Source organism: Serinus canaria, chromosome 3, assembly GCF_022539315.1.
Source record: "Serinus canaria isolate serCan28SL12 chromosome 3, serCan2020, whole genome shotgun sequence".
NCBI lineage: Eukaryota > Metazoa > Chordata > Aves > Passeriformes > Fringillidae > Serinus > Serinus canaria.
The window spans coordinates 94,304,746-94,327,521 of record NC_066316.1 but is presented as its reverse complement, the minus strand read 5'-3'; the positions used below and the strand labels follow the sequence as shown (position 1 = coordinate 94,327,521).

Below are 22,776 nucleotides of genomic sequence, written 5' to 3'. Positions count from 1 at the left end.
TTTTAAAAACTTGATGATGAAGAAGGCAATGTCTTTTTTAAAGCAAAACTGTTTAATTTAGCAGATAAAACAAAGGCATGAAAAAAATGTTTTAAAGCAATTTAGAAAAATGTAAGGGCCTGTTTAGCTTCATCTAACCAACCAACCTTAAGATACACTATCAAAATTAAAGTAAATGTTCTCAAATTACACGAACACACAGAAAGCAACAATTTACTCGGGTCTTGCTTCACTTGTTAGAACTTCCTTGAATTTAGATAATTCAAGGAAGCTGGATTGTCAAACAAATGAAAACCTAGTATATTCTGCCTTTGCATTGTAACTTTCATATTATCCCATGGTGTCTTAAACAGTAATTTATTTTATTTACAGTTTTATTTTTCCACCACTAATTTCTCCAGAGAGCTGGCCTGGATGTCTAGGATATTTGGACATCTGATAGGAGATCTCTAAAGAACTTTCTTCATTGTTTCAGAGTTAAAAATCTCCAGGTAAACAACCTGTACTCACGAGCCTTGAAACCACTTCCTTTGTATATTTCATGTTCCCCTCTGGAAATTTACACTGTGTTCAATAAACTACCTATAAGGTACAGATGAATGTGACTGCCACTGTCAATCCCTGTAGCGTTTGTCACAGTAGTGCCCAAGCACAAAATAACCAGGTGTGAAGAGAGCACTTCAGCTCATTTCTCTGGATTTCAGAGAACCCTGTCCAAGTGCTGTACTGCAAACTGCTCTGATATTACAAAAGATGTATATAAATCCTGATGATTGCATCACATCACATGCAGCAGATGCTTCACAGCAGAGGTGACAGAGATAGGTCTAAGCAAGACAGCACGAGAATGGAAAATGGTACAATCCTATGAAGCAGAAAGAACTTGCTGCTAAGATGGCTAAACTATTGCCTCTGTGCTAAAAGCCATTGTTTTTCAAAAGTCATCCAAAATGACAGCTTGGTAAACAGGGAGGAACAGTAATTCCTTAGCTCTCATTCCTGTCCTTTCCTTTATATTGTGTTTTTTGGAGTAGAATTTCCACTTATAAATACAGGTGCATCGTCTATTACGACATGGATCTGAGTGTGGTTAGCAAGGTACAGAAAACTGCAACACATACTGCAAGATGCAGTGTTCAAAGTGAGTCAGATCTTCCCTGCCAGGGTGATGTAAAAACAGGATTCAAATATCATTAGCCTTATTAGGTGCTAGCATTACAGGAAATATCAGTTCTGCTTTTACTTTACCATAAAACTGAAAATATTTAATTGAATAAAATAGAAGTGCTCACTAGATGGTAGTTGAAAACACATTCATAACCATTTTTTAAGATATGATCACAGCTCAGTTACAGGCACAGCTTGATAAATGCACCATACAGTGCATCATCTCAAAATCTACTCATTCCCGCTCAAAATATGTAGGGCCTTGCTTTTGATTTTCACAAAAGGATTCTAGCAATTTTTCATTCTGTTTTCTGTGAAGGGAGATTATGACTTTAACTATCTATGATGTAGATTGTCCTGTTTATTCCACTTCTAGGTTATAGTGTCTATTTTATACACAGCACTTCATGTGAGCTTATGTCAGGCTTCAGAAAAATTAGGTGCAGTATAAAATCAACCTAGTACCTTTTTTTAATTTTTGTTTTTCTGCTCATATTTCAAGCCTATACTCAATCTTTTGTGTGCTATCTTGTGTGCTATCTTGTGTGCTATCTTGTGTGCTAACTCTAAATTACTCTGTTACAAGTCTACAAAACTCCAGCCACTTATTTATATTTTTATAATATGAGAAGTTACAAGTGTTCAATTCCCACAGTAGTCACAATGATTGTTAAAAATCATCAGGACACACTCATTCTAGCATTTAGCAGGCACTAATTTACTAAAATGTGCTAATGCAATCACTGCCATAGCCCTTTTCTTATAAGTGAGCTCTTTGCAGAAAGGACTTTCTTTGCCTGCAGAGAACCTGGTAGACAGGCACTGCAGAATGCTGGATACTGAGGTTTGGATTCTTTAGTAAAACAACAGTACAAGGCAGTTCAAATTAATGATCATCTGGATAACTGCAAACAAATAAACATGAAACCTTTTGTATCTATGACTATTTTGGACACCAAACGCTGAGATACAGGTATCAGTACATAAAAGCATATTTTTATTTATTTATTTATTGTACATTATGCCTGAATACTATCATATAAGGATATATTTTTAGCAGATGAAAACAAGCTTTAAGGACTAGTATAGAGAGACAGTGCTCAAAGAAGTGCAAAGCTTGAGAGAAGTACAGTAAGCACAGACAATTGTATCACTGTCTGAGAAGAAAAGGGAAAACTGAGGAGAAGCCTTCTGTGCATTCAGTGGTTATTCTTTCTGTATAATTTAATATCCAACTGAAAGACTGGAGCTGGGATTTTTTAGGTGTTGAAAAGGTTTAGAGCATGAAGGTCCATGTCCTTGTACAGCTAGTATTTACATCTTCAATCTTCATTACTAAAAAGACAGCACTGTTGCTTACAAAGACATCCTAGGTTCTTTGGTGACTACCACTTTTCCTGGAGAAAAGAACTTCTTTTCTTTCCCCACAATGTTAGAATTAATTTAATCACAGTTGTTCACTGCAGAAAAAAGAACTGAATATCCTCTGGGTTAAAGAAACAGACATTTTTTTTCCCTCTTATATTTCTTTCTCTTTTTCTCCCTATCCTTCCTATTAAAAAAAGTTTTTTCAGGATTTCAACTTTACATTATTTTCTTAATTTCACCTGCATTTTAGCATGTCCAGATGGATTAAAATAAACAGCGTAATGCAACAAAGTATGACAAAAGTTCACATGAATTCATGTCTAAATAATGATTAAATCTTACTGTGTTCACTCTTCCAAAGGTCTTAGAGTAAAAACCTAGCAGTTCAGGGCCATGTGTTGTGGACTTTGTAAGTACAGAAATTTTCAGTATAAGCACTTAAAAAGCAATCAAAGCAAACAACAACAAGAACAAAACTAGGTTAGCCTTACTCTAGCATTTTGAAGCTCAAAATGGGAAAAGAACTTATAGAGCTGGCACCCACCATGCTTTTATTATTCATTTGCATACCGTGTTAGTTGAGTTTCCATTCAAATGTAAGCCACTGTCAAAGAGAGGTGATGAAGTTCCACTGCTATGATCACTGGATGGTCCAGGGGAACCTGGAAATCAGAGTTCAAGAAAAATACCTGCTGATGTATAAAAATATATCTATATATCAGACAATATCTATTCTAGACAATATCTATTCCAGCTGTAAAACATAGGAATTTTTAACATAATTCCCCACACCAAGACTGAAATACTACTTGTATTTTAGAAAGACAGACAATTAAATATCCATATGCTATATTTAATGTCTAGAAATAAAAAAAGGTTTCTAGATGTCATTGAGAGGGGCTGTGCTTGTAGGATCTATTTGTATGCCTAACTGTTTGCAGGATTAAGCCTTTTCTCACTGAGAATGAGATATTCAAAACAAGCAGTCCTTGTCTCATCCTTAAGTGATACTTAATCAGTATCTATGAATAAACCCATGTCAAATTCTGGGGTTTTTGTTGGCAATAACGAAGGAGTGGAATAGATTAAAAAATGTTGTGAGAACCGTAGGTAGATATTACCACGTTATGACATCTTGTGCTTTTGCCATGACATGAGATGGTGTGGGGAAGAGAGATGTATAAGAAGGGAGCAGGGGAGGCAGATGCTACTGCTGATGATGTGCTCATGGTGATGATATGGGTTGATGGGAAGAGACAGCATGATTGCAGTTAAAATGAACACACCACAGCACTAAAACTGCCAGCACAGCAGCTGGTCTGACCAAATGCTGGCAGGTAGGGGACCAAGTGCCTGAGTCTTCTGGGATGGCTGGAGTAGCCAAGACACTTCAGAATTATGCATGTATGCACTTAAATCCTGCCTGCAGTGTGATTTGGGAATTCTTTATTGCATAATGGAACTGCTACTTAGCTTTTTAAATGCGTCATTGATGCTTCATGACTGGAATTCCCTTTTGTGCATGGACTTGTGAAAAGCTCTTCTTGAAATGGGGTGCTGCTCTCTGTAACCCATTACTATTCACTGTAACTCCAGTTTATTTATTGTATTAAATAATAACTATTTTCCATAATTTTATCCACCTTATTTGCTTATTTTCTCACTACAAGAATGAATATTTATAGCAAGCCATTTACCAAAGATCACTTGACTCAAAAACCTTGGTTTCAGCCTCTATTGAATGGCTACACAGAACATTCTAGAGAGGTGCAAGTAAGCTCTTGTGGAGGTCCAGGTTCAATTCAGGAGAAGGGTCATTTCTTAAGTTCCTTACATGTCTGATCATACTTGGCAAGTTCTTTTTGAGAATGTGGTATAAGGCTGGGGTCATGCATGAGACTGGGGAGGGTAGTATAATGCTTGCCAAAAATTTCCTCATGCTCTGAATAAAGGAAGCAAATCTGATTAGCTGCCCAAAATAAGCAGCTTCTACACAAGATGTCTCGTGTCAGAAGCACTGTTGCACTCCTTAATAGTCCGGTAGCCTGTCTGAAATGGCACTGTCATCGCCCTTCCAGAAAAGGTTTTCTATGAAGAGTAATAGGGGCAGACCCCAAAAACTGTTAGCTGGACACATTGAGATAGGAGATGGCCTCCCTAATGATAACTGCTTTCTGTTTCCAGAAACAGCACTTTATGGAAGCACTGCCATGATCTCAGCCTCCCAGACAAAGATGCTGCAGTATCTCCTGGTGAGAAAGCCAAGCTCCCCATGATGCCCAAAGAGGGCACCAATATTACTGGACCTATGTGAACTGCTTGTGAAGGGGGCAGCCAGCTTGTGTAGAGTGTGTACTAGGTCTTAGTGGCAGGGGTTTATGGGCTGGGATGTCTCCAAAAGTGGGAAATGGCTGGGGCTGCTCTGTGTCAGACACAGACAGATCCAGCCAGATCCCACATTACCACTGGGCCATGCAGCTGAGCTGGTAGCACCTCTGGGAAACTATTTCACAAAGGATAAAATGCAGAAGGGCAGAGACAATGGTAAGGAAAAGAGTGACACAAAAGTCAAATGAACCTCAAGGTCAGTAAAGAAGGTGATGGACAATTTGTCTTTTTTTCTCAATGCCTGGATCTATTTTAATAGGCAACACATTCATGTAAGTTTCCCCACATTGCCTCTGCTTTGGTCACTATGGTAATTAATAGCTAATCTCTTTTGACCCAAGAGCTTTTTTGCTCTATTTGTACACCATGTTATGTTTGAGAACAGGGAGTGAGAGAGTGTCTGACTGGGAGTCTGGTACTTAGCTAGGGTTAGCCAAAGACAGGCAGTACAGCTCAAGTATGTGGTGACAGTCTACAAGATGAGATACAAGTTCTAGTAGCACTGTCGTAGTCACAGATAAATATGGCCAACATCACAGACACTACTAGTAAGATGCTGCTAATTTACCAAAATCATGTTTAAGCTTGGACACAGTTATCCAAGGAACAGTCAATTTTAGAGTTGTCTGATGATCTAGAAGGAAAAGCAGGAAAACCAAACCAGAAGACTCATTATAAGAAACACTGACCGTATATTTTCAAATGAAAATGATAAGCAGTAAGCGCTAAAATAAATGTTCTAGCATGAAATGTAAAGTTCAGCTTAGTTATAGTTCAGCTTAGACACCTATGAGTCTGATGAAATTAGGAAAAAACAAGTATACAGTTGAGTGCAATTCAAATAAATAAAATCTAAATCAATCCAAAGAACAAGACACATTTAAAAACATTTTGCTTATTTTGGAGAGAAAATAATCTGCTTAAATAAACTGGTGCAAAATTATTAATTTGATTAAATAAAGTGATTTATTATAAACACTTTTTTACTTGCAACACTGATCACAACTCTGCAACTTGAATTTTTTATCTGATAACCAAAAGAGCCCCAAACTTCCCTGATCTGTATTGTTCATACACTTTTTAGTAATGCTACTGTTAAACTACTCAGCTGTCTCAATCAACATAATTCTGCTGACAAAACCAATCAATATAGTAAAGTAATTTATGAAATTTACATAACTAATGTTATCCATTTGTATGGTAAGTGTCCTCAAAGTAACTTTCAGAGAAAATGTATGATTCAAATGTTTGCAAACACTATTTTATTGTATTCAGGCAAAGCTTCTATTGAAAAACTTTCAGCTATCACCCATGACTGTACTGCATTTTCATGATTTTTTTCAGTTTTATTTGGAATAAATTATACATAAGCAGCAAGGCAGTATGCATTTGATTCTTATATGTTAAAGCAAGACAATTTTCTATTTCTTCCTGTAAAGCACTCAAGGTCTGAATTTCTATTTCTGTCACTGTCAGCTTATTACAAGAACACTGCAAAGAGGAAAACAAATTACTCCCATTCACTAATTTCCTCTTACCTAATGGGAGCTTTAGAAATGATGGAGCCTCCCTGAGGTATTGAACTGTGATGGTAACTTCATCTCCAGCATTTCGCAGTAGGTGTACCTGTCAAGTGTGACAAATAACAACTACTTTAAACCAAAGAACAATCAGTCATGGAAAGCACTTTACTTACAATGAAATCAACATTTCTGTTGATCTATAATAAACTCAGTGTAAGCATTTCTGACTTAGAATGTAGAATAGTTGAGGATCAAGCCACAGTAACAATGGAAAAGAGTAGGCAAGACCAGTAGAACAACCTGAATAAATAATTTGCTGGGCAACCTGATATTACATACCACTTGAACACAACTTCCACTAATTGATTTTATAAAACTGACATAAGATAGTAGAGAAATACGTGTTTATGTAGATATAATACATTAATTTTGTCTGTATACAAACAGAAAGATACATGGAAATATATTAATACATCATACACATTTTGATCTTAAGTATTTGGTTTGATTGGTTTGGGTACCCAATTAAACACACTTTTTTGTTTCAAATACAGTCTTGAGTTTTGTATCTTTATTGTCTGCAAGCATTCATTAACCAAAAGGGAGCACACACATACACACACACACACACACACACGTATAGACATGTTTTAAACCATCAGAATTCACTTTGGGGCATAGCACACTACCACATAAAGTGTTTTTTAAATGCAGAACTACAAATATTATCTCTGATGGAACTCAGTTGTACTACAGGGCAAAGGTGTTCCCCAGTTTCATATCCATGACTCTCAGGAAGCAGGTATTGAGTTTGGTTTGCACGTGGCCTGTACCTACAGGGCTTGCATATCCCTGACCCAGTTGGTCAGAAATGGATGCTACATCTTCTGGCCTCTCATCTGAGCACAACCAGAGCATTCATCCACCAAGCAGAAAAGTAATTAACTGTAGCAAACTGACTTATATAAATTCATTTAATGGTTTAATGTGCTGGTAGGAAGCTGGTGGTTGTGTTGTTCCAGACCACTGTTTTAGCACAATGCCATGTTGGCGAAAGTTACGAGATGCAGGATTATCTCAAGCAATTTAACTTTTCCACCTGTGTAAATAAAATAATGCTTACACCAGAGAGTGATGTATTCACTTACATGAAAACATCAAGTTAATGTCTGATGGAAACCAAGACCTTTTTTTCTTCTTTTTTCTTCCACCCCAATCTCCCCCCTTGCTCAATCTGATTTTAAATGATTTTCTATTAAAAATACAACAGCCAGGGCTACCTACTCAACCCCAGAAATCTGAGTGTTGTGCTTTTGTGGATTGTGGCTCTTCCCTATAGCCACGGGAGCAAAGCAGTCGCGGCTAGCAGCTCCCCAAGCTTGGCTGGAGGAAGCCACAAGATTTGCCACCCCCAGGTTCCCTTAGAGGACCCCAGGTGGTGTTGCCGTCTGTGGCGTGGGTGGCACAGGTGAGGAGGAGACCACGACGAGTCCAAGGCAAAGGAAAAAGAGAGGACACTTGCGTGGCTGTCAAGGAGGCTTTATTCCTTAATGGTTCCAGAGGCAAGTGACAAATGAGCCAGGGTGCGGGGCGGGGGGAAGCTGATACAGGGAGTGGGCATGGAAGGCGAGACTCAGAGTAACCAACAGGAATAGGGTAGGGGAGGAACGAACAACATATTTGAACCAATAAAGATCATACATGGGAGGGGAAAAGCCCCAGGGGCGAATCAGACAGCACAGTAAGGGTGACTGACATGGAAAAATCTCGAACAAAAGGGGGGTGGTTACAGTGAGTGACAAGGGGAGTAGGTGGCACCACTAGGAGGGGAGAGGACTTCTAAGGGCAGGGAGGGAGGAGGGAAGGGTCACTGGGTTTGATGGGCAGGCAAGTGGCGGGAAAGGAAAGTAACAACAACCTGGGACAAACCATCATGAGGGGAGAACATGGGGGGAACTAAGGACCAAACCATTTTCTTAACACAAAACAACTAACACAAATAATAATAACAAATCTTTAAAAACACGATGTCACAGTGCACCACTGACTAAAAGAGAACCTATGGTCTCATTGTGAGAAAAAACTCTGTGGAGAAAAAGAATATGACCACTGATTTCTGATTAAACCATTTGAAGATGGTCACAACAGCAGTAAACGAGACTGACAGTGTAGCAAACTTTGCTTGCTTTTTTAAGGTCATACAAAAGCATGTTAGGGCTGCAAAGCAAACCTGTGTGTTCTAAATTCTAAGGTGCAAGAATACTCTGTCTCCTGAAATCCTCTGCCCCTTATTTCCTGCAGGAAATTTCCTACTTCCCAGTTTAGACATTATTTATTACTCAATAAACACTGAAGATGATTGGTAGCTTTGCTAGTCTCACTCTACTGTTACAAAGATAACACAATCAATATATCTCCTTCCAAATTAAAAATGTCAGAAAGTATCAGGGCAGGGAGAAGTCACAGTTGGCAAAAAATACAAGACTGTGTTACCAACTGCTGCTGTACTTGTAATACCATTTTACTTTTCACTGCATGGTAATTCTATTAAAAATGCCAACTTTAGTTTATAATCAGAACAGGAACAACAGTGTTTTGCATAATTAAAAAGAAACTTTCAAAACCAACAAATTTTAAGCGTGGTCCTGATACATCGAATGAGAAGAAATATAAACCAAATAAAATTAATACTGAGAACTCACTTTCTTATTCATGATTGCCTTTTAAAATAAGCTAAAGAAGTTAAGTACTTTAATTTTACCTTTGGAATAACAAGAAAGAATTTTAATTTCCTAATAGAAATAAATCCATTGCAAACACAGAAGAACAACTAAGTTTCCTCTCAATTAAGCAAGGAATGTTTGCACACAAGCATTTATATTTGTCAAGAGATGAGAGGAGACAGCATGACAGACCTATTGCCTAATGTACTTTTGGAAGACATTAGTCAAATTTTACAAAAATAAATCCAAAAATTGCTGGAACAAAACAAAACAGTAGACTAGAATCTGTTGCAGAGTATGAGATTTCATTTTTTATTTCAATATACTTTGAAAAGGAAATAACTCCAATATTAATGATTTGGTTTGCAATTTCCAAGCATCACTAGTATCTTAAAAGATATTCCCACTGTATCATACTCTCATGAAGCTGCTTAGTATTCCTCAGGTAGTGACTGAAGAGGTCAGTGTGTTGAACCACTCACATACTAACAGAACTAAATCAATTTCAGTGATCACAAGAAGGTCTTAACAATCAGAAGGTCACTAAATAATGCACTGCTTTGTGATGCTGAAGCTTTTGCAGAAGTCCAATAACCCCAAAAAAGATAAATCCAGTATCTTTGGAGTAACACTCATGGCTACACTGTTGTTGTAAAATTATTAAAATATAATTTCAGAAGCAAGTGGGTTTTGTTGTTCTTTAAAGGTTGATTAAATGCATTCAGTGCAGCTGACTCTCTCTGTGTGTGTGTGTGTATGTGTGTGTGTGTTCATGTGTATAAAGGAAAAAAGGACTTCAGCTGAAATGCTTGCTTTTCATGCTGGCTCCAGTTTGCAGGCTTTGCATATCTTTAAGAACATTTATCAACCCAGGGTTTATTAATCTTCTCCTCACATGCATTTCTCAGGAACAGAAAGGAGAAAATGTTACAAAAATAAATAGGAGATTCTATATCTCAACTAACTACAGCAGAGAGTCTGCAGAGAAAAATATGACATATTTAAGGAAAACCGAATTACTTTTATCATCTAATTTTTACTGCCAACACCCAGTTAAGGGAAATTCTATAAAGATCTATGCAGACAAGCCAATGGCACAATGCAAAGCTGCTGGCATTCCTTTTAAATTCTGATTCTTTGTGTTTATTGTGATTTGATCTAAATCTTCAAACGTATCTGTACATTAATATTCACACTGCTCAGAGATTTAGAAAAAGTTTTGGCTGTTTCAAACAGGTTCTCTTTTATTAAGAACAGCAATTAAAATTGAAAATGAGAATGTTTTTGATGAATTATTTCACCCATAGGGCCCCTTAGCCAATATCTATTCTGAGTGCAGAAGAAAAATCATTTCACTTTGGCCATTTAAGAGATTCAGCTCTAAAGTATTTGCTAATATATTTTCTAGAAATCAGTAAAGATCTTAGGATACAAAGAAATCTTCATTCACAGATATGTATCTCTAAATACAAAGAATCTGGATGATAACCTTACACTTTAAACACAGGAAGTTGAATGAAATTAATCTTATCTTGCATGCTTTGCAGAATATTTAAGTACATAAATTGGACTAAAAGTCTGAAACAAAAATTCCGGAGAAGAAGGATGTGAATAACCTGATGAATGCCTGAGCTTGAGGTACAAGCATTTCCCAAATAAAATACTTGAAATTCACATGAAGTGCAAGTCTTGGACTTGAAAAGTATCTGGGTGGGAGGTTATGTACAAGCCTGCAACAGAGCAGGCAAAAAACCTGAGATGTAGTAAAATATATGAAGAATTAGACCATAACATATAATAGTTAAAAAAAAAACCATACAAACAAAAAAGCCCCAATGAAATCTAGGTAACTAAAAGTTTTAAAAAATTCTTCACTCTTCAGACAGAACAATAGTATCTAAAACGTAAAATACCTCCTAGGCAAAAATATACTTTGAGGCACTTTAGGAAACTTGGCAATTTCAGCTCAAAGCATATGAGCAGGGCTCTAAAGTATCAGATGTTGTGCTTGAATGTCTATGAGTAGGCAATGGAGATGTGTGACAAACAGACACCTTGCAGTACAGGTAGATTTTAAAATGACAGTAGATACAAAATGGCTTTAAAAATAGTTTTTAAAATTAAAATTGGTTTGCAATTCATATTGGAAGACCATGAAGTAGAATTAAGTTAGTTCAAGAAACAATGTTTTCTTGATACTTTTCTCTTTTCCAATGGTCAAATATGGAATGGTTTCAAATAAATACTTTTGATTCTTCTTTTCCTTAGCATTGCACTATTCAATGAGCAATAATCTCTTTTTAAATGCTTAGTTGGCTAATATGAAACAAGCCTTTGTGTCTGAACAATTTATACAAATTTGCTAGGAAAAATGACAGTCAATGTAGCCTTTGAAAATTTTCACAGATTTAAGCTAAACTGCCACTTCTTGTTTATTCATTTCTTAATTCTTAATTTTAAATGAAGTAATTTCATTACTTAAATTCTTAATTTACTCATTTCTAAATTTTCTCTAATTTCTGCCTATAAATATAATAGAAGACATTTTTACAGATAGCTTCAGTAGCAATTTAAACAAATCATGCTTCTTCTGTAAGATATAAATACCAGGCATTATGAAAAAAAAATAAATTATTTCTTTTTTTTTCATTATTCTGTACATATTTTTTTCTATTTAACTACACACTCTAGCATGCAATTAGCATTGTGTAAACAATGCTTGCAAAATTGTCTGGAAGATCAAAGGTGCTGTTACATACTGTGCATTGGAAAATAAATTTTGAGTCAACTTGGCTGTTGAAGCAATTAAAGTTTAAATAAATTTGTTAAGGATAACTATCACCTGAAGCATGAAGACCCATTCCTAAGAAAGTAACATTTTCAAAAAATTCCAGGAATATCAGAGCATTATGGGGACTTCTCTCTGGAAATGAAGGTCAGTCTCAACTGTGATCAATGTGCTAAAAATAAAAAGGGTTCAAAACCACAGAACTCAAAACTAAAGGACAAGCAGTATGTTTTATTGCTCATCTACTGTTATGCATTACCTGTAAAAAGAAAGAATTGTCTCAGGTATCAAAAACTCACAACAGACAGACACACTTATCTGACTCCATGTGATTGCAAGCACATATGGTAAAGTGGAATCAGGACCCATAGAATTGCAAACACTTCTGTCACAAAACCCAATTTCTGCAGTCCTTTCCAACCAAAGAAATTGGAACAGCCTAACCCTGCAGGTTCATAATCTTCAACTATATCCAGAAATTTTTCTAGATGATAGTGAAGTGTTTGGGTTTATACAAACTCAAAGGAGAACAGATTGAGCTGAAAAGACGAAATGCAGGTTTCCATGTAGCCATTACTTTCCAATTTTCTTTGTTGTTTGCTTGTATCTCTAACAACTGCACAGCTCTCAGAAACAGATTTTATCTGACCTGAAGTTTCTGAGGAGGTATCCACCAAAAAACCCTGCCATCATTTAATGGAAATGGTATAAAATGATGATAAATGTAACTTCAGCTGAAGGATTGGCAATACTTAATAAAGGCTGTCTTGCACTATCAAATGTTAAAACAAAACCGGAAGGTCTTGAATTTATCAAACCCAGCAGGTCATATGCTTCATTCTCTGATTTAGAAATTACTAAATATTTGGATATTTTTTCCTTTTCTCACAAGAAACTTTTCCACAATGATGCCTTTGATCTAGGTCTTCTAGCCAAATCTAGAGTTAATACAGGATTAAAGATAGGAAGCACCAAGAAATGCTTTTGTTGCTTGCACATCAACTGATGAAGCACAAGCTAGAAGACCCATGGAGTGATGAGTCTAATGACATGCCCTGCAGTTTGAATCAGCCACAGAATTTATTTATAATAACTCATATCTTCATTCTTTCAGAGTTAAAGAACTGAGGAACCTAGAACACAATAACATTTCTCCTTTACTAAACTCCTTACTGTTAGAGAATAGATTGTGGGAGAATAGGAATAAGGCTATGGCCAAGCCTCATCCCTAACGGGGTGCAGCTGTATAAGACAGATGAACAGCATTGAAGGAGAAGTGTGAAATGCTGATATGTATTGACCCACCACAAAAAAATAAAAGAGCATGCCAGGGCTATGCATGTGAGAAAAGAGGTAAAAAAAGTGGCACTGGGGAATAATAAAGGGCTGATGCTTGCCACCATTTTTGGTGTCAACTGTGTGTCCACTACCACCTTACAGCATGTAGATGAACATAAAAGAATAAAAGGAATACCTATGGATAAAGTTCAGCACTATTTCATGGTAGTAGTGCTCTCTATGCTAGTCTTTAATGCTTTTGTTTCCCCAATTCTACAGACATGAAATGCTGCTATCACCATAAACCTGCAGATCATTGGCAATATTCAGCACACATCAGAGAGAAATCTTTTTTAGGCAAAGTTCCATACCTGAAACTTCTTTGTAGTGTACTCAGGACTGCAGTCCTAAGAACATCATAGACCTGTTAATGATTCCTTGTACTTTTGCTACTGTATAGGCTTATATTTATTCAGCACAGACCACCAGAAAATATATTATTTTATTCAATACTAAAAATTTCCTTCACTGAGAAAATTACATGCTATTTGAAAAGGGGAACAGAGATTAGAGTTAGAGCCATTACTGTTTAAATATAGTTATGTATTTAACATAAATACATAAATACAGGACTATACTCATTTTTTAAATACAGAGCTATATTTTTTTTAAATACAGGTCTACACTTTTTCTACTAGACATTTTTGTATTAGATTTTGATGCCTAATATCATATCAGAAAAAAAAATAACCAGGCCTTTAATACTTTTTTCTAATCCAGGCCTTTAATACTTTTGAGGCAGTGTGCTAGAATATTTGGCCTTTGAAGTGTATGAATACACTTCTGCTCTCTGTTTTGTCTGCTCTCTACAATGAGGAACAAGCATAGGTGCTATTATTCATCCTCAAGTCAGCAACTAAACAAATGAGTTTGAAATATTAGTAATACCTATAAGTCCTAGTCACTTATTTAGATCACAATTTTTTTAAGTCAATAACTTTTTGAAGAGAAATAGTACTTATGTACAATATCTTCTGTGATCTCAAAGGAGTTAATCTCCCTTGAGATCAGAAATACACCAATTTTATTAATGGATTAATTTCATGTGGTTGTAAGGCCTCTATATAACTTATATTTCCCTCCCCATTAAAAACCCTTAAAAAATACAAAATAACTGAGTTTCACTTATGTAAACAGCCTAAGTCTAATCTTTCACAAACATTTATTTAATTAATCTTTTTTGAATCACCAGGGTGCATAGTAACTCTTTATTAGCCCGCAGCTATGTTGTGTTGATAACATTGAGCAAGATTCAAAATTCTCTATAGCCTGATGAAATACTGAAGGTCACCTAATCTAAGGCAGTAAATTAATGAAAAGCACAAAACACTGCTGAGATAGGAAAAGGAAGCAGTAAGAGAGAAATGAGATGGAGTTAAGTTAGCTTAAGCTAGTTTAGCCAGCGTGGAAAGCGAGCAGAGTAACTAAAAAGGAAGAGACAGACTACTTTGGGCACAGTATATGAGGATCAAAGGAAGCAGGAGCCTTCATACTAATTGTCAAGGATAACAAGGGACATAATACAATATTGTTCATGAAGCTATGAAGTAGCTTTTTCTTTTCCTACCAGCCTTTCAAAGACAATTCCCCCCATCTCCCCCACCCTCCCCACTGATTTACCCACAGATAGCTTACACCCTTTTGTTCTTATTCCTAGTCCCTTTTTTGTTCATGTATTTAACCTACCTCTATGGTACTCAGTTTTGTACAGGTGGGAGGTGGAGGAGAAGATGGAAGAAAGTGCCCCTCTACTTATGAATAAAGTGGCTGGTATAATTTCTCATAAATCCTTTGTACATCTTTCAACACTTATTAAAGAAATAAATATAAATTTAAAAGGGTTTAAAAGGAATGCATTTAAAAAAAAATTAAATATCTTAACTCCTTGTACCCTTAGAAATTACTTAAAATTGTAGCTGTCCAGCCACACTATTGTGCTTTACCTAAGTGCTACATTTTGCATCTATAGCTTAACAAAGATTTCAATTCCTCCTAAAGCTCCTTTGTGTGAGGTACCTGAATTCTTCCATCAGTTTTAATTATAGTAATTCTGCTTTTGTGCTCAAAGATTATGCACATTGGAAATGCTCATAATGCCAGTGTACTTTCTGCTTCTCTAATGCAGGAAATTAAGTTCCTGTGAAATGATGGAGGTAAAACAGCAGTGCTGAAACATGAACTACCAAATGTGAATACTTTCTTAACATATTTGGAGCTTGAAATAAAGTTGATTTCCACAGTTACATTACAAAAGTTGCATAATATTTTGAGGTGTACATTTTACACAGGTACTTATGTTAGTCCATTAAAAAAAAAAACTTTCTCTAAAATTTTGCTATCTCCTACAAAGGCACAGTAAGGGGGCAAATGGATGCAAATTTAAATGGCAAAATCATGTTTTAAAGCATGTGAGTTTTATCATTTGCATGTGAAAGACATTGGAGACCAAAAGTATCCTATAACTTGTTTCTTAGTGAGAAATGTTGCCAGATGCATTCAATGAGGAAATAATCACACTTCTTAGAGCATCTGGAAACAATGAGGATGAATTGTACATTCCACAAAGTTGTAAAGTTATATTATAATTTCATGATTTTATGTAGCTTTAGCTTTATTCAGTGCTGGGATATAGAATACTTATGGGAAATTAGCACCTGGAGAAAATAAATTAAATTTAGATAGTTTTCATCCAAACAAGGTGGAAAACTTTTTAAAATTATTTGTCTCACTGTCATGATAACTCCGGTTCTGCTGTGACTAAATCTCCATGAAAATTCTATAGGGCAACTGAAAGAAAACTAAGTCCAGCAAATATCACATATTAGCCTTTTTGCTATTGATGTTTATTTCTGCCCACCTACATAGCAGCATCAAATTTTCTGAAGTACACAGTAAGTCTTAATGAAAGTGATTAGAGTAAAATCATTAATAATTGCTGCTCAAAAGAAGAGTTTGTTCACTTCTCCCAGTTTCTGCCTCAGGTCTGATGTGTGCAGCTGTCCTGCAGATTCACATTCAGCATTCACAGGTATTTGCTGTCCACACAACAGATGGCTGAAGTATTCCTTTAGAACTGAGGCAACGACAAATGAACAATGAGGACTACTGCTAAGATAAAGTTAAGAAAGTAAAATCTTTAAAAGATTGATAACTTTTCTTTGGTTTGTCTGTAGTCCTATAAATATATAACAACTCATTAACTAAACATAAACTTTATGAATTTTTAATGTGTAAAGAGCTTCTCAATGAAAACCAAGTTATAGAAATGATGCAGTTTCTTGAACAGTTGTGTGTCAAAACTGCATTGTGCATTGTGGTGAAAGGAACCTACAAACAGTTCCAATTCTATATGTTCACATTGGCTGATCCCAAATATAAGCCCCCTAATAATAAAGAAAGCAAAGGGTCAGTCTGAGATCATTTCAGCAAGGTCCCTGTTAATACTACTTCTGGGTGATGGATTCTACCAATGATGTTTCTGTTCACATGTCTTTAGGTAACTGGAGACACTCTCATAGCCTGGAGCACATCAAAACCTTAAACCATCCAAGATACCTTTACTCCACGCCCCAAATTGTCCATTTAAAGAAAATGATAACAGCACCACATTGGGAAGACAATATATATAATCAAATGCAATTGAAAGTTTCTTACACAGAAACTAGTCACAGAAAAATTGATGTGTAGAACGCCCTAAAAGTCTTTTTGAATACCTAATGACAACATAGGTCAGTGTTGGAAATTAGCTCGAGTGAGAAAAGTATGAGATGCTTAAGGTTTTGGCGTAAACTCTAAGCAGAAATAGTTCACTACGATCTAAACCATCTGAAAAACCAAAAGCAGTCTACACAATCTAATAGCAAACCCTGGAAATGATTGAGAAAATGTGACAGCTGTGCAGTTGAAGAAAGAAATCAAATGGTTTCATGCAGAGGAATCACACAATCTTCACATGAGGTGAAAAAAACTCAGTTACTGGTTCTTCTGGATCTGGTAGAATTATCCTTCCAAGATTAATAGAATATTTCTTTTATGCTGAGAAAACAAAAAAAAATGCACTACAAAGGACAAACTATTCAAGTGAATCATGCAGAGCGTTGTTAAAAGTACTGTGAAGTTGCAATATTGGTACCATTGAGACAGACCTCCAAGAAATGAAACATACATAGAAAAATATTGTCTACGTAGAAAAATATTAATTTCTCCTTCATTTAATACTCATTTTATATTTGTTGTACTTGAATTACACTCTGCATTTTTTACTTATTAACATCTTTTCTGATGGGTGAAAAAGCATGTTCAACCCAAAAGCATCCCACAGGAAAAACTGCAGAAATTCAAGGAGTAATTGAAGTTAATAGTCAGTCTAGGGTCAGAAATTTATGGAGGTCTGTGGGGGTATCTATACATGTTAGTGTAGCAACTACCTGGGCAATCTAGCTAAAGAAAATTTCCTTGAACTTTGGTCTGTATTGTTGACTATTTCTAGCAGCAATCTTAAGTTTTTAAACCTTCTGTGTATATCAAATAAAAACTTTATTTTTTATTTCTCTAAATGTCATAAAGTTGTTTCCTCAAAAAATAATGAATTACATATTCCAGTATTAACACATGGTTTCATCAACAGAGCATAACACTGCAATTTTCACATTGGAAATACATATATTAATTTGTTTGAATATTAATTATTTAATAAATCAATAAAATCTACTTAATCATATAGTCATATTAATAAGATATTATTACACAGTAAAAGTTGTAAATAAAAAATTATTTTTGCTACTTCTCAAGCATCTCTTTGAAAAGCTATTTTATAATATTTTTTAATTTTTTTTTTTAACAAAATCCATCACTCTAGCTCTATGTTTTTTATTATTTTATTAGTTTTGATATATTTATTGAGTAGTTAACCATTATGTGCCTGTTCTAGTTATGAATTCTCTGCCATTTTTCTATTTGATGATATTATATGGCTAAAATTCATAATCTGCGCTCCACCATTTGGAACTGAATTCCAGAAGAACATGCAGAGAACTTCAATTCCAAAATAGCTAATGCACAAATGAAAATAAAATCGCAGTATCTCAATGAAGATAAAAAATTTTCAGGTTCAATCTTTGAATCGCAAGGATTGAACCTGAAAATTTAGTTAGTCAGCCTAATGAAAAACATGTTCATCACTGCCAGCCAGACATGCCGATGACACATTAAATAGCATTACAGTGAACATTTGAAGTACTAAATATTTTTTAATAATTCATTACTATTGATGAAAAAACCATTAAAATTTTGAAAATCTAAAATTATTCCTACTGAATAGATTCTCTGTTTTAATGGATATTGTTTATTTAACCACGTCCTTCTTTGAGAATATTTGTAAATAAAAAGAAAAAAAAGTTTCCAAGTACTTTTCTGGATCACTGAGCAAAATTCCAAAAAAGAATACTAAAAATGTGTAAACATACTAATTTACTATAAAATATTTACTATTTTACCATAAAATACATGAATAATATATAGTAAGAAAAAAATAACATGCAACACCTAATTTTCTATTTTTGTATAACTAAACACCCTCTCCTGCATTTTCTAGTTAATGGAAATAATCAGTTTATTAATCCTTGAAATAGGATTAATTTCATACAAAATTACATTTGAACTAATCATAGGTTCATACAAAACAGTCTTCATGAGAGCTTATGTAGAACCCTGTCCAATTCCCCTTTGAAAGGCAACAGAGATGGTTTTTCATCACATTTCCTACAATTTGCTTATGGTGCAAACAAGCAGGTGCTTCTAGTGCATTTCAGCAGAGGGCAGTGCCTACCTCGGGGATTCACAAAAATCTTTCTGAATCTCTTTCACTAAGAACAGGGAGAGAAAAGTACTCAGACTTACACCACAAAATGCCAAGAAGTCTGCTCAGCCCTTTGATTATTAGATGGGTGAAGAAGATGCTCAAAGGGCTGGAGCACCTCTCCTATGATGACAGGCTGTGGGTTGTTCAGTCTGGAGAAGAGAAAACTCAGGGGAGACCTTCCAGACTTTAAAGGGGGCTACAAGAGAGTTGAAGAGGGACTTTTTACAAGAGAATGTAGTGATAGTTCAAGGGAGAACAGTTTTAAACTCAAGAAGAGGAGGTTTGGATTAGATGTTTGGAAGAAATTCCTTACTGTGAAGGTAGTGAGGCACTGGAGCAGGTTGCCAGAGAAACTGAAGATATCCCGTCTCTGAAGTGTTCAAGGACAGGCTGGATGGGACTTTGAGCAACCTGGTGTAATGGAAGGTGTCCCTGCCCATGGCAGGGGTGTTAGAAGTAGATGATCTTCAAGATCCCTTCCAAACAAGCCATTTTATGACTCTATGAATCTAAAAAATTCTGTTGAATCAGAAAACTTCAATCTCACGTTTCATTTCCTTTCACAGTTTATTGTGAATATCTTGAAAATTGAAGTCCCAGCCAAAGAACACCAAGTGGTACACCTTTGTAAACTTCAACCAAAATACTCCTTTATCTTTGCTTCCCTCTTTCTCTCCACTCAGGAGATCTGACTGCTCCTTTCATGTTATGCACATTGACAACCTGATTATCCACCAGGGAAAGAAAATTAAATTGCCACTCTGATAAACAATACAGAAACTATATTAATCTCTGAATTAACATTTTCTGCATTCTCCACACCAGTATACTATTTCTAAAAATAAACTTAAGTTTCAAGGAAGAGAAATTATTTTCAATTTTCCACACTATTGTATTACCTACTACAAAAGCAGAATTTTTCTTGGCACTGATTCTGCATTATTTATTCTATCCACACCCTTAGCCAGAACTAATGTGTGATAGTAGCAGGTTGAATAATTGTGGAGAAAAACAAAATCTAGTATCAGAAGCAAAAAACAGGAGAGCCAGTTTGTTGTAAAATTGTTGCTGACAGAGTAGCTAATTGTTTGGCTTGTCCAGAAGTAATCACCTTTTAACACCGCTGGAGTTCAAGGGTCAAGAAACAAAACTACCTATTTTGTACAAGCAGGACCAGCTAACTACATAAACCTCTCAGGAGGGAAGATGGGAGGTAGCAGGCAGAACAAACTGGCCTCCCTCCCTAAAGTTGTCAGATTTTGTAGCCTTCCCTCCCATGTATTAACCCCAATGGGTTTTAGGTCTTTAACACCTGTGAGCCATACTGATGTACATCACACTTAAGCTTCAGTTTTGTCAAATAAAGGGTTTCTAAGTGTGTGCTGACTGAATGCACCTCCTCACATCCTGCAAGGGTGAATCAGCAGACATTCTAAAATGGCAGAAAGTAAAAGCAAACAGAGAAAAAGTCTGAACAGCAAGGAATGCCATTGTGAAACAAGCAAACAAAATAAAAAACTGAAAGAAATTTTTTGAAAACATTTGTTAGAGTTACAATTAAAAAAAAATACTCAAACCACAGCAAGACAAACTAACAATATAAACAAACAGAAAAAAAACATCAGTTCAACACCAAAAATGTAAGAAACATATTTGCTTCTGTCCCTTAATGCCAGATGCATATAGAGCAAGCCAAAAGAATGACTCATAACCTTTGACAGGCTTCCATTGTATTATGTTAACAAGGTGGTGTAAACTTGAACCCAGAGTGGATGAAGAATACCCAAGCCTCACTGGTGAGTGTGTTTTGAACAGAAGTGCTGGAGCACCTCTCATTTAACCTGGGTGACATTTAGGGCATCCTTTACAGAGAGAGAAGACGTAGGTATGATTTTCAAAAAGTTAGATGAGCTCTTCATCCTTAACCTCCCGTATTTTGGACAACTACCCATAATCACTATATTATTATATTACTAGCTTAATATATTGTAACAAGTTAATATGTTATGTACCTTCTTCACCAGCGGTGTTTCTGGTACCCAAACCTTGTTTTTTAAAGCATTTACTTCAAATTGCAAACCCAACGTTCAAATAAAGAGAACTTTATCTCAACCATTATTTCATAAAAATGGTTGGACTTTTAGCTCAACCACTATTTCTTTTTTCTACTGCCTGACACATTTTTCTAACCCTATTCTGATTATAGTAACAGGCAGTGGCAGTAGCAATTATGCTTAATGCTTCTACTGAATTCCCACGTACAGGGAAAGGAACAGCACTTTGCTTTTCTCTCTCATTCCTCATCTCTGTTGGGTTACACTGACAGTTCTGGACCACTTCTTGGTTTTTACAAACAATCCTTAAACGGAAGTAACTTACATTTTGTGAGGAGTAGCTTTCTGGATATTTAATTTTTTTTCTGTGCAGTAACAACACAAGCAGCAGGAGGGCAGTTCACCAATACACAAAAGATCTAACTATTACTGAGACTGAGAGTGTCTGTAAGAGAGTCAGCTCGATGGTATTAATCAACACCAAGAAAAGGACTGCAAGATCAAGCAGCTGCACTTTATCTTGACCTAGAGAGATCACCTTCAAGTAATAAAAGCAGGTTTAGTTCCTTTGCCCATGTAATTTCTGCCCTGCTGATAAGACTGCCAAAGCCCATGTCATTTATGGTTGCTACAGATGTTATTCTGAGATACTGCCAATAAACAGGCAACAGGGGTAACAATTTTTATCTCTATGGCCTTGCACTGCAGACTGGAAAAGCACTGCACATCGAGTGAATGTGAACTGGCTTTGTCCTCATACAGTCAGTCTGACAAATGAAGCAAATCTGTAAAACCTGACCACTATTCAATAAATTATTTTGTTTAGGTTAGACCAAACATTGCGGCAAATTTGAATTCAAAATGGAATTAAATAACTGGAAAAGTTTTAATAATCAAATATATCATAAATCTGACAATGGCACTGTCTTTATAGTAAAAAAGAATAAATTCACTTGAAACAAGACCAGAAACAGAACAGTTTGGACATAGGATATTTTGTACACTAATAAAAATCAATGTGGAATGACTTACCACTTCTTCATGGGTAGCACTTTCTACATTTATACCATTAACCTAAAAACAGATACGATAGGGAGAAAATGATTTGTAATGCAAAGTTAGTTATTGAAATAAAAGCAAGTATGAAACAAATGTCTGTGGAAAAAAGTGAATGTTTACTGACCTGTATTATTGCATCTCCTATAAATAACATTCCTGTCTGTTCAGCTGTGGGATTACAGAAGGAGTAGATTTTAATTGATAGTAGTACTGAAAAAATGCTATATTCTCTTCCAGCAATTGCTTTAACAGACTCTTTGTAATCCTCATTTGAAACTGATTTGGTTGTAAAAATACCAATGGCACAGCAATCAGTATTCATCCAAAAAAGGTAATAGATTCCTTGCAATTTTAAACAAATTAAGGGAGCTACTTTCCAAGCATAAAGAACTTGTTTAGTATGGAATACAAATGTCAATTCTCACTAATGAAGGATTTCAATAAATTATGTGGAAAATGTGATTCACACTTTTCATTATTCTTCCACAAAAGGGAAACAGGGACTGCT

The 22,776-nt window shown here is 35.6% G+C and overlaps 1 protein-coding gene across 1 annotated transcript in view; it reads right to left on the bottom strand.

The window, feature by feature from the left end:
* Nucleotides 1-22,776, bottom strand: part of SNTG2 (syntrophin gamma 2) — a 213,572-nt gene that overhangs the window by 73,939 nt on the left and 116,857 nt on the right. Inside the window, exons 5-8 of the mRNA XM_050972453.1 lie at nt 22,393-22,436; nt 22,242-22,283; nt 6,462-6,549; nt 3,106-3,197 (exon numbers count right to left, since the gene is read on the bottom strand). Of these exons, the coding sequence (XP_050828410.1) occupies nt 3,106-3,197; nt 6,462-6,549; nt 22,242-22,283; nt 22,393-22,436 (266 nt within the window). The remainder of the gene's footprint in view (nt 1-3,105; nt 3,198-6,461; nt 6,550-22,241; nt 22,284-22,392; nt 22,437-22,776) is intronic.